At 40.7% G+C, this 13,257-nt stretch overlaps 2 protein-coding genes across 2 annotated transcripts; one reads left to right on the forward strand and one right to left on the reverse strand.

Annotated features, from left to right (window-relative positions):
* Positions 1–2,060: 2,060 nt before the first annotated feature.
* Positions 2,061–3,817, reverse strand: LOC119410194. Its single transcript, XM_037677107.1, has 2 exons — positions 3,088–3,817; positions 2,061–2,612 (listed from the first exon to the last, which is right to left on the reverse strand). The coding sequence occupies exons 1-2, from the start codon at positions 3,601–3,603 to the stop codon at positions 2,139–2,141; spliced, it is 990 nt and encodes a 329-aa protein (XP_037533035.1). The 5' UTR covers positions 3,604–3,817; the 3' UTR covers positions 2,061–2,138.
* A 384-nt stretch (positions 3,818–4,201) lies between these two features.
* On the forward strand, positions 4,202–13,230 carry LOC119410196 (tRNA (guanine(10)-N2)-methyltransferase homolog; the record flags this gene model as incomplete). The annotated part of the gene is given in 2 exon segments (XM_037677108.1): positions 4,202–4,322; positions 13,024–13,230. Coding segments are annotated over 2 exon segments (262 nt in total), but the record flags the coding sequence as incomplete, so codon positions are not given.
* Between the last annotated feature and the right edge of the window lie 27 nt (positions 13,231–13,257).

Consider the following 13,257-nt stretch of genomic DNA (forward strand, 5'->3'; position numbering starts at 1 on the left):
AATTGTAACGCTGGTTCAGGCAATTTTTGCTTGCTTGTTTTTACAAGCACAACTGCTCCAACAGATGGAATTACAAAGGAGAAAAAGCGTTTGGCGTTCAGCTCTTTTACAGCAACTATCCCTACCGATACGGAGGCACAATACCGCCATTCAGCGTCGCCGTCGCCGGTTTTGGATCAGACCTGGACGCACTGCTGGCTGGTGGGAAAACTTTGAGAAGGAAATTGTTCTCCCACAGGAATGGCGTGAGAACTTCAGAATGTCACGGTCGTCATTACTGTCGCTCTCGGAGTTACTCCTTCCTTACATTCAAGGGAAGAGTACTGTAATGCGATCTCCAGTCTGTGTGGTCAAAAAAGTTGCATGCACGCTATATTATTTGGCTGACGAGGGAAGACTGCGTAAAACGGCCAATGCATTTGGCTTATCAAGACAAGTAGTCTCAAACATAATTAGAGAGGTGTGTAAGGCTATAACTGTGTACTTGGGACCATCTTACATAAAAATGCCAACAACAGAGACTGCTGTGCGTGCACTTGTTGAGGGATTTGAGCAGGCTTATGGTCTCCCTCAGTGCCTTGGAGCTGTGGATGGGACTCATGTGGAGATAAAGCAGCCATCAGCTAATTCTACAGAGTACCTAAATAGGAAGGGGAGGTTTTCTCTTAACATACAAGCCACCTGTGATTACAAGTACAGCTTTATTGATGTAGTTGTGAAATGGCCAGGGAGTGTGCATGATGCCAGAGTTTTTGCTAACTCCACAATAAACACAAATCTGAAAAACATGAAGATTCCCCCCTGTCCAAGACAAATTGTGGAGAACGAAGACGCTATACCCATTTACATACTGGGTGACCCTGCATACCCACTTCTACCTTACCTGATGAAAGAATATGCTAACGGAGGAAGCAATGTTCAGGAGCAGTACTTTGGACTTTCGTTGTGCCGAGCTAGAATGGTGATTGAATGTGCATTTGGAAGACTAAAAGCCCGATTTGGAGCCCTGAGGAGAGCCATGGACATCAATATGAACGATCTTCCATTTGTTATATATGCATGTTTTGTGTTGCACAATTTTTGTGAGGCATCAAAAGACACTGTGGATGAAAACAGAATAACTGAAGCTATTCAACATGACAGGAACAATCAACCGGACACACAGCCAGTGGTCAGAGGAGACAGCTTGGCAGCAGAAGGAAAGCGGGTCAGGAGAGTCCTCACTCAGTGTCTGGATCCATAAACACAAAAACCTGTGAACTATTTAGCAGACTGCGTTGTTTTTTCATAAAAAAACGTTATAGTTAGCACCATGTATGTTAGAGAATTTTTAAATTGTTTTGTGCAATGTTATTGCATTTCATTCTCTTAATGCATGAAAAGCTACCACCCAGGATTTAGATACATTATATAATAGTTTGTAGCTCATTAGACAGACTTTTAAGTGAAATGATTTTACTTTTCTCTCTTAAAATTGGACCTGTAGTGTATTAAATAGTGCTGCCAATACTTTCTGATGAACATGACTGTATTTGTAACTGATAAATGTCATATTCACAAAAATTCACATAAAGAAACTTGCTTTTAAAATGTTTGTCAATTTATTCAAACGAACACACTTAACATGTTCTTATTTTGTGTTTCATTTATGAACAGATCAGATTATAACAGATCTACAACAGATAAAGCTTTTTAAACATGGGAGAAAAGCAGCACAGTTACTGTACACTTTTAAATCAGTGATGCCCAAGTCCATAACTTGGGAGCTACCACAGGTACATTTCAGCTGCATTTTCTTCAACAAACCAGTATGAAATAGCTGATTTCAATCATCAGTATGTATTTGATAGTGGTGTTTTGGAGAAATACATCTAAGTAGCAGTAGCTCCCAAGGACTGGACTAGATCACCACTCTTATAAAGATTCACGTAACAAAAATGTAAATAGTTAAAGTATTGTGCAATTGCTACATTTTAAGCTTTTCACAGTATGTATAAAAAGATAGCAAACAGAAAAAAAACACTGTCAGAGTAAATAACACTGTGATTAACAACCTGACATGTGTGCAACCTTGTGCAAAAGTGGAACTTGTATATACTTAACTGTACCAGACTTGTTTCGATGTATAAAACAGTACTCTACTGGTCATTAAAAAGGGCCTGACTGAATGAAAATTGGTCAGTGGCTTCAGCAGGTGTGTGGAACACAGCTTCAGTGTTCATAGTGTTTCCTGGTCTTGTGTTTTGACGTGTTCTGTCAGAAGTGGAGTTGTTTGGGTATGGGTAATTTGCTGAGTTTTGGTGGACAGAATGGTGGGCCATTGTGTGCGAATACATCGGACCTCTTGGCTCATATGGCATGTAGTGTGGTGGTTGTGCAGGTGCATGAATGACCTGTTTCAGAAGAGAAAACCCATCAACAATCGATGTGGTAAGTCTTTCCAGTGTATTGGACATTTTTGAATAGTTTTCGGATGCTTTTTGTTCTGATGTCTCAATGATTTCCACCAGTCTCTTTTTCACACGCTGGTCTTCCTCAAGAGCATTCAGCCACTGGGTCTCAGCAGGCAGCTTTCTCCTCAGACGGTCGTGTCTGTGTCCTTTTAGTTTTGCCTTCAAAAGAGAAATGAAAATCATCACAATTAAACATAAAAAAGTAAACCTGGATCATGTTGATGTTGTACTTTTCACATCACTTCTACATAACAATATGTAATAACAGCGTATCCAATGTTTGCTATATGTCTTAAAGTGTATTTTGTACCCACCACCCCATCAAACTAATGAATATGTAGGCCTAACATAATATGAGATGAGTAAGAGCATGATGGTGTCATTTCTTTTTTGCAATAATAATAAAAATAAATCAGCAACCCGTACACAGTAAAATATAAAAAACATCACATTCCAGCCTCCACTACACACCTCAACTCTTGCATAATTTTTAACACACATATTGCCTTAACTGTATTTTTAATAGCAACACAATTCAACAAACCTGTTCCGTGAATTATAGTACATCCAACAGATGAACATTTACAGCAAAAGTACTTTTATTTATGAGGAATGGACAGAAAAATATACGTACATCAAGCAGGTCTCTCCTCTCCTTTGAAGTAGGACCCACACTGCTTTCATTATCAGACCCTGTGTCTGCTACATCCATGGTAGTGGAGGAAGAAGATGTGGATGGTGAGGGTAGGGTCCGAGAATGATCCAGGTCAGCTGTTTCAATACCGGAGGATATGGTAGTACTAGCTGGAGAGCCACCCCAGATTTGTTCGCACAGTTCGAAGTACAGAAGAACCACTCGACCGTGTCCACTCCTGCGTCCTGTATCAACAGCATGGCGATATTTACCTCGGACTGCTTTCATTTTTGTTGTTAAATTCCCGCGCGTGATGTCGGCATGTGAATGGGGAAACTCGTCGGAGGACTCCGTTGGGTAATGCTCTAAAAAAAGCGCTAAAATATCAACATACTTGTTCTGACAGGATTCCCAGTCGACATTTTCCTGAGTTTTATTAACTTTGTACTCCAACACGGTATTTAATAGTAGTTCAACCTCGCGGTCTGTCCACACAAACGAACCTCCAGGCGCCATGATTCAATACTAACAGGAAGTTGTGGTTGCTTTGAAGGGTTGTGATTTGCTGATATACGTTTCACCTTTGCACTACACTGCCTCCTATGGGTTGGGCATATTCTTTACAACGCTCTGTGGTGAACATCACCGGGTTCATGTAGACGATCATTTTCTCTATCCGAACATGTATGTACGGCGATATTTTTTTGCGCGGATATTCGTTTTTTCAAACACCAGGCTACGTGTGTACAGGGCCTGAGACTGTTGCTGCTCTGATGGTGGTTCGGAGAAAGTACTACTGACACAATCATGCAAACACATACATCACCTGCTGTTAATAGGCCTTAACCCAGACCAGCCAGGGGATGACTGAGCAAGCAGTCAACCCGTTAGCTTAGATTCACTTTTTCCACAAGAGGGGCTTCTTAAGATTTGCTGGCAGTGATTTCACTGCCAGCAAACTGCTATAAAGTGTAGTGTTTATTTAAGAAACAGGACAAGACATGAACAGAGAGAAATGAAATGTCTTCCATTAAAGCTAAAACAGTTTTTTAACTAAATGACCAATAACTTTTGTCTACATTAATACATTTGGATTTGCTTTGTCTTTCTTCAGGTATAGCGAGGAAGTGATTCCCGTTCATCCTTGTCTTCGGATCATCAGCAACTGTGAGCAGTTCCTATCCACCCACACTTCACGACGCCTAATCACTATGGAGAAAATCAAAGAGCCAGAGGTATGTGCCCAAGATTGTTGGATTTTAAAGAACAGGGGGAAAAAAATTTTATTAGTTTATTAAATGACCAAAACAGACATAGAAGTGACCATGATGACAATGCAAACATATTTTTAACTGTATCCTGATGCATGCTCAATAATCCAGGTAGAAAAATCCAAAAAAGTTCAATCTGGTCCTCTGGACATTCAAAAAAAAAAAAAAACCAAAGCAAAAAAATGTAGAAACGTTTCGTCTCTCATCCGAAAGACTTCCTCAGTCTGAGGTGCTGTATTCAGCTCAGTCTCTTAAATAGCACCTTCTCAGAGTGGATCAACCAGTTTTGCTGCTGACAACCAAAACCAGCTGCTCACATGATCAAGAAGGACCATCAGCCTAACAATGGATCATTAGCACACTGATGGCTGTTTACTATTCACAGGGGGTTGAGTGATACTGGCAATAACAGCATTGTAAGAGGGGGACAGTTGAACCCGGAGGCCTCCACCCCTGTTTAATGATGGACGATTTCTTTTCACAAAGATGGCCTCCTTTACTCCTCTCTCAAACCATCGTTCCTCTCTGTCCAGGACGTGAACATCTTCATCCCTGAAAGAGTGACCGTTGGCCTGGAGATGAGTGTAGACCGCAGAGTCCTGGCCTGATTTGATTTGTTTCGCCTCAAACTTGTCCTAAATGCCGACAAAACCAAAGGGATGCTTTTTTCAAATAGGAAGTTGGTCCCAGCAGTTCTTCCTCCGATTTTATCCTCAAATGGTGTCCCCATTGAGTTTGTTGATTCCTATAAATATTTGGGTATCTTGGTCGACTCACATCTCTCTTTTAAGCTCCATGTGGAAAACTTGGTAAAGAAACTGAAAGTTAAACTGGGTTTCTTTTTCAGAAACAGATCCTGTCTAACCCTGAATGCTAGAAAACGCCTTGTATCTGTGACTTTCCTTCCCTCAATTGATTATGGTGATATTATTTACATGAACGCTCCTACAAGAACCTTGCAGATGTTGGATGCTGCAGATGTTGGATGCTGTCTATCATGGTGCACTAAGATTCATAACTGGCTGTGATTATCGTACCCACCACTGCACCCTATATTCACTGGTTAACTGGACATCATTAACTTCACGCAGACTCTCTCACTGGTGCATTTTCATCTTTAAATCACTTCTTGGTCTGCTGCCTTCATACATCTCCTCCTACATGTTTCTGCGTGAGTGCAGCTACAGCGTGCACTCTCAGGACATTATTACCTGCAGTGTTCCCTCAGTGAGGACTGAACTAGGCAAAAGGGCCTTCTCCTACTCCGCTCCTGTTTCCTGGAACATCTTACAAAAAGATTTGAAGCTCTCGACCTTGACCTCTCTAAGTGTCTTTAAGAATCTGTTGGACACCTGGCAGGGACCAATGCTGACATGTTCCTGTTTTTAGTTTTCTACATTTGTCTTGGAATCTAGCTGTTTTTTGTTTTGTTACCTTTTCCTTTTAGCCATCCTATTTGTTAAAAAAAAAACAAAAAAAACTGTAGTATGCTTTTTATAACTGTTTATTGTTGTTGCTGTTGTCCATTGTTGTCATCTTTCTTTGTTGAAATCAGGTCTCTCTTGTAAATGAGTCCTCGAGGCTCAATGGGATTTACCTGTATAAATAAAGGTTGATTGATTGATGATGTTGATCTTCTGTGCTGGGCCATCCTTTTTGTACCACAAACCCACCCACACATACCAGTATTTGCACTTTGACTACCATCACCCTTTGGAGCACAAGTTAGGAGTCATCAGGACTCTGTACCACAGAGCAGACAGCGTCCCCACTAGCTCAGGAGCCAGGCAGAAGGAGAAATCCTACACAAGACAGGCTCTAGAGCAATGTGGATATCCTAACTGGGCCTTCCTGAAAGCAGAGAAGAAACCCAAACGGGACTCCAGTCAGCCAACAGGTGAAAAGGAGGAACCCAGACCAGTGGTCATTCCGTATGTTGAGGGAGTATCAGAGAAACTGAGACGTTTATTTTCTAAACATAAGTCCCAGTGGCTTTTAAACCCCAAAATACATTACGGCAAAGACTGGTTCATCCCAAAGATCCAGTCCCCCGGCACAAACAGAGTAATGTTGTGTATGCTGTTCAGTGTCAGGAGGGCTGTGATCAGTCTTACATCGGGGAAACTAAACAGCCACTGGCCAAAAGGATGGCCCAGCACAGAAGATCAACATCATCAGGCCAGGACTCTGCGGTCTACACTCATCTCCAGGCCAGCGGTCACTCTTTCAGGGATGAAGATGTTCACATCCTGGACAGAGAGGAACGATGGTTTGAGAGAGGAGTAAAGGAGGCCATCTTTATGAAAAGAAATCGTCCATCGTTAAACAGGGTGGAGGCTTCCGTGTTCCACTGTCCCCCTCTTACAATGCTGTTATTGCTAGTATCACTCAACCCCCTGTGAATAGTAAACAGCCATCAGTGTGCTAATGATCCATTGTTAGGCTGATGGTCCTTCTTGAGCATGTGAGCAGCTGGTTTTGGTTGTCAGCAGCAAACTGGTTGATCCACTCTGAGAAGGTGCTATTTAAGAGACTGAGCTGAAAACAGCACCTCAGACTGAGGAAGTCTCTCGGATGAGAGACGAAACGTTTCTACATTTTTTTGCTTTTGTTTTTTGTTTATTTGTTAATGTCCAGAGGACCAGATTGAACTTTTTTGGATTTTTAACTGTAGTGTGAGAACTTGACCTATTCTCAAAGAAATCCTAACATGTGCCCTATTAGGTTTAAATATCGGTATGTAGTTTAATTTCCAATAAATAATTTTTACTTTTAGTATTTCTGTTCAACAGGTTATTTGAAAATGCACAGTAAAACGGCAACAAAAGTTAAGTATCCAGAAAGACTGGTCTGATTTAGATGTCATTTCGTACACATGCATGCTGGCCAACAGTACATATGTAAATGATTTAATTTGCAAACAGCTGGTAGATCTAGAATAAGCACCTGAAGGCACAAGTGGCGGCATAACGAGGTAAGTGATAGCATTATCAGGGAATTGCTTGAGTGCCCAGCAGTCAATCAAAACAGTGAGTGAAGTTCAGCAGTCAAAACATTAAACATCTTTACTAACAGCTGACAGAATCTGATAGAGGTGACACTGTGGTCCAGTGTTGCTATCAAATGGTACTCACGGACACCTAAACATATTGGAAAGTTATATAGCAGATCATGTTATTGTGCACTAAACATGACAGAACATCTGTGCCTGACATCCAGATTTGGTTATTGACATCTTTACAACACCTCATTTTATCCTGCACAGGGTCTTGAAGCCTGGCATTAGTCAGACTACAGCATCACCATCCATATCCATAGGCTATCAATCATTAACACCAGAGTTTGGCTGAGTTTGCTGTGATACTGTAACTAGGAGGTAAATACTGATGACAAGTGTCGCTCAATGAGCTCTATTTTTGATTATCAGTTCTGTGTCCCCACGTGTGTGCCTATATTGTGCTGAGGCGGTAGCACTAGTCATGTCGATGGTATGGAGAGACACATAGCTGGTACATCTTATATTATGATGTGGAGCCATACATTACTTTTTGATCACCTTAGGTGATTCTGGGGACCCTGATGGCACAGGACTACATCAGTGACATCTTCTGTATAGCTGCTTTGCCACTGATAAATATGACTTAAGTTGGTTCTCGTCTTATTGGTTCTTCTCAGGTTTAGGTGATTTGTCACTCTGACTTGTTTCTCTGCTCTGTGGGCGGGTTTGTTGATGTAAAGTGGGCAGGCATCGTAACTGTAATCTGACTTCAACTTTTTTAGCTTAGCCCAGCATTGCTTAAATGTCCGGGTGTAGTCCTGCTGCACCATCATCTCAAATATCTCGTAGTAAATTTGCTTGTTTCTTGTAGTGCTGTCCACCTTGTGCTGAATCCTCTCATCTGCCAATAAAGACAGAACAATCTGGACCTTGTTGGTCCACGACACTATTGGTCTTCCTTACTAAACTAGGAATTAGACAACTAGAACAAAAAATAGTAAAGAAAGAAACCGAACTTGGTGGGTCATCCGGTGACGTAGCTCCGCTAGCCAATAATTTGCTGCTGCATACTTACGTCAAAATCGTCACTTCAGAGCAGTTTGCTTAGAACCAAGATGGTCCCATAAACCGGGGTAGGTGGGGGTGGCAACAGGTAGTGGGGTAGACCCTTAAGTAGTGCAGTGCAGAACCACAGAGTGTTGAGACAGTGGCAAAGCACCATATGTGTCTTACCGCCCTAGTACTGTCCGTCAACAAGTCAACCCCCATCCACACACACTACATGTTGTCTATGGACTACCTGTCTTGTGTTCATCTAGGTCCTCTGATTTTCTCTAACCGAACAGAAGTGGGACCCACTTAGATGTCATTGCTGACCCAGTGTCAGTTTGCTGGATCTTGAGTACCACTTCCAGTTGCTGGGGGCCAACTTGGCACAGTAGGGGAAACAACTGTATGACTCCAAATCTGCACTAAATCCATGCTTGTATTCAGGCTGAAGGAGCTGCCGCTTCCTACTGCGTAGAACGTAATGCAGCCCCATGACCTTTCAACATGCACAGTTTCATTTCCACCACTTTGTCAGGTTGCGTAACATTTTTGTATGAGTCTATTTTTGGACACATCCTTTTTTTTATGTGTGCCTGTTGTTTACAGCATTCTAAATTTTTGTCTTATCTGTTAACTGGAAGTGCAAGTATATCACTATTAACTTAAATTTAGTTTTGCAATGGCCTTATTGAATACTACTGACTCATGAGCCATAGAGTTTGTGCACGCACACACGTGCGCATAAGCAGCAGCACAGATGCCTGAATGTAAAGTGAGAACACATGTGTCTGTCTGCTCTTCAATGCATTCACCATATCTTCCAAAAATGGTATGTATATGTAACAACGTAGGCATGCTCTGAGTACATGTATGTGCATATGTTTTCACATGTCGTCCCTCTGGAAGTGATGGTGTCGGCCTCTATGGTAAATCCCCACCATCTGGCTGTGATTGGCTCATTTATTTTATACTGGAACCCTAAACGGCCTAATCACGTCACATGGAAAACAATCCATCTTTAGATCTGACATCCATTCCACTTCAAAAACCCAAATTGCTCCCATAAATGGCACGTTTGACACACACATACAAAGTTGTGTGATCTTATCTGACTAGTATCTGTCTCAGGTTGCATTTTCTCTTTTCCAAATACCATAAGTTTTAAATTACCCGTAGCTGCATTGTTTATTCGGGTTCACAGCTATGTTTGTTTGTTTGTTTTAAATGTTTATTTGGCATTAACTTGCCTGTTTGTGTCCTTGTTTATGTGTGTATTATTACTAATAATGTTTTATTTTATTAAAAGGACTGTGAAAAGGCGGTCTGATTCATAAAGTGTAAGGTGTACTTGATGACATATATAGCTTGTTGTTTGCCTAATTTATTATTAAATCCAAGTTATGTTCACTGTATTTGTTGGTGATGATTTATGTTTATCAGTTTTTTAGTTTTTTTTTTCTTATCAGACAAAGCGTCCTTGTGGATTAATTTTCCTAATGTATTTTATACTGGTTTCGTTTCTCTCTCTCTGTGTTTTTGCCTAATACAAACAAAAATATGGTATTCTCCCCATCAAACACTAATTGCTTTGCTGGCAGCCTGAGCCTTTAAATCTTTACTTGTTTATAACACAAGGTCAGAATTTCTACCCAGTTTAGTTTGTTATTTGTCTAAACGAAATGAGAATTTATCGTTTTAGTTTATTGGCCAAACACTTTTGCCAGTAAAACAACAGTTATGCATGATGTACAGGTCCTTCTCAAAAAATTAGCATATTGTGATAAAGGTCATTATTTTCCATAATGTAATGATAAAAATGAAACTTTCATATATTTCAGATTCATTGCACACCAACTGAAATATTTCAGGTCTTTAATTGTTTTAATACTGATGATTATGGCATACAGCTCATGAAAACCCAAAATGCCTGTCCCAAAAAATTAGCATATCATGAAAAGGTTCTCTAAACAAGCTATCCAGAAGGCCATCATTGACACCCTCAAGCAAGAGGGTAAGACACAGAAAGAAATTGCTGAACGAATAGGCTGTTCCCAGAGTGCTGTATCAAGGCACCTCAGTGGGAAGTCTGTGGGAAGGGAAAAGTGTGGCAGAAAACGCTGCACAACGAGAAGAGGTGACCGGACCCTGAGGAGGATTGTGGAGAAGGGCCGATTCCAGACCTTGGGGGACCTGCGGAAGCAGTGGACTGAGTCTGGAGTAGAAACTTCCAGAGCCACTGTGCACAGGCGTGTGCAGGAAATGGGCTACAGGTGCTGCATTCCCCAGGTCAAGCCACTCTTGAACAAGAGACTGCGTCAGAAGCATCTCGCCTGGGACTGCTGCTGACTGGTCCAAAGTTATGTTCTCTGATTACAGTAAATTTTGCATTTCCTTTGGAAATCAAGGTCCCAGAGTCTGGAGGAAGAGAGGAGACACATAATTCACATTGCTTGAGGTCCATTGTCAAGTTTCCACAGTCACTGGGGTGTCATGTCATCTGCTGGTGTTGGTCCACTGTGTTTTATCAAGGGCAGGGTCAATGCAGCTAGCTATCAGGAGATTTTGGAGCACTTCATGCTTCCATCTGCTGAAAACCTTTATGGAGATGAAGATTTCATTTTTCAGCACGACCTGGCACCTGCTCACAGTGCCAAAACCACTGGTAAATGGTTTACTGAACATGGTATTACTGTGCTCAATTGGCCTGCCAACTCTCCTGACCTGAACCCCATAGAGAACCTGTGGGATATTGTGAAGAGAAAGTTGAGAGACGCAAGACCCAACACTCTGGATGAGCTTAAGGCCGCTATCGAAGCATCCTGGGCCTCCATAACACCTAAGCAGTGCCACAGGCTGATTGTCTCCATGCCACGCCGCATTGAAGCAGTCATTCATGCAAAAGGATTCCCGACCAAGTATTGAGTGCATAACTGAACATGATTATTTGAAGGTTGGCGTTTTTTGTATTAAAAACACTTGTCTTTCATTGGTGGGATGAAATATGCTAATTTTTTGGGACAGGCATTTTGGGTTTTCATGAGCTGTATGCCATAATCATCAGTATTAAAAAAATTAAAGACCTGAAATATTTCAGTTGGTGTGCAATGAATCTGAAATATGTGAAAGTTTCATTTTTATCATTACATTATGGAAAATAATGACCTTTATCACAATATGCTAATTTTTTTAGAAGGACCTGTACATGATACAGTTAGGATGGTGTTTCTGCCAGTTTGTTGTGGATGCATAGAAGATATGTTCCTCTACATATAGAACGACTGTGCAAAAATACAACTCGATCACTTTTTATACACCTGTCGAAAGACTGATGTATTCTGGTATAGTCCTTGTCCCCATGACAGTAAACTCTCTCTTGTCCTGCCCGTAACGTCTGATCTGCTCAAAGTAATTTAATGAAACTTCATACACATATGCATCATCATTTGACAGTGTGCCACATGCACAGTTCATTATCCCAACTCCAAGTTCAAGGTAACAAATCATGGTCAGATTTTATACAAGGTCTTTGCTTGTCCCATCCATTCCTATAGATTGCTGTGTTGCTGTACAATAGTTTTTTGACGGGTGTACTCTTTATTAACATAAGATGATATTAGTTTAAGTTCTCATTTAGTTTAGTTTGAGTTCCTGTGACTCAATGAGACTACCTGTATAAATAAAGGGTAAATGGAAAAAAAAAAGAATGAGTGAAAGGAGCTGGGCGATATCCATTGCTTCAGGAAAAGTTCTGTTAAAATTTTTTAAACTTTAGAGTTTTGGTAGGTGTCAAATGAATTGCATTTCAAGTTCCTATCAATACAGTCTCAATTTTTAGGTTGTTTCTTCAGAATGGTCATGATAAATGTTTTCAGGTTGCTTTGCAGTATTAGGGAAAAAAAGGTGGATTCTGTTAGGGAATTTTTGGTTAAAGTTATGGATCTTTTTAACTACCACGGCTGAGAATGTTAACTCTGCCCATGAATCATATGTTTGGGCTAGTAGAAAGCTGGATTAGGAGCTGGGTGAGGCTGCTATGTACAGTTGTCTCTTCAAGGACGCCTCCGAATCTGAACTTGGATGAACTGATAAGCGTATAAAAACAAGCTTCGCACACTGCCCATGGCAGATTCTTGTGACTGGGCTTCATGTGTGTACTTTTGTATATCTATGTAACCTGCCCTGAAAATCTGTCTTTAAAAGTAAATACTTGTTAAAAATCTTCTCCTGCCGTCGAGTGTGGCTCCTTTTGAGTGAGTGAGATAAAGCGAGAATGTTTTTCCCCCAACAGATTAATCAATTCCAGCTCTGCTCCCCTCATTCTTTCTCTTTTTGTATCTTTGGTCTACCCTTCATGCCTCTGTCTGTCAGGCTGTGACTCACAGCAAAGACAAATGTGTTATTAAAATAAAACAAATAAATATTAACTGGCATAATATTAACTGGTTCTTAAAATCTTAAAATCTAAAAATGACAAACCTGTAAATGGAAAATTGTCAGTTGCTTTTTCATTTAGATTTTTAGTTTATATAATAATTATCACGTGTGCAAAAGAAAAAAAAAAGACAGCACTTTAACACTATTCAGGTGAAGTTAACATATTTATTTTTCTTTGTGCAGGAGTTGGATGGCCTCACTCATCCGATGGACGCCGGCGTCAGCCTCTACCAGGGACACAACACCTTCAGAGAGAAATATTTTAGTGGACGGAACAAAAGGTCTGGCAGGGAGGACACAAGATCAGATGTTGATGAAAAATAAACTTTGTTAAAGGCCTTTAGCAAAATCCTTTTAACTTGTTCATATTTATTTGTTCATTTAGGTCATAAACGGTGGTAAAATCTTTTTTTTTTT

The sequence above is a fragment of the Nematolebias whitei genome, chromosome 5 (genome assembly GCF_014905685.2).
Source record: "Nematolebias whitei isolate Nwh7 chromosome 5, NemWhi1, whole genome shotgun sequence".
NCBI classification, from domain to species: domain Eukaryota; kingdom Metazoa; phylum Chordata; class Actinopteri; order Cyprinodontiformes; family Rivulidae; genus Nematolebias; species Nematolebias whitei.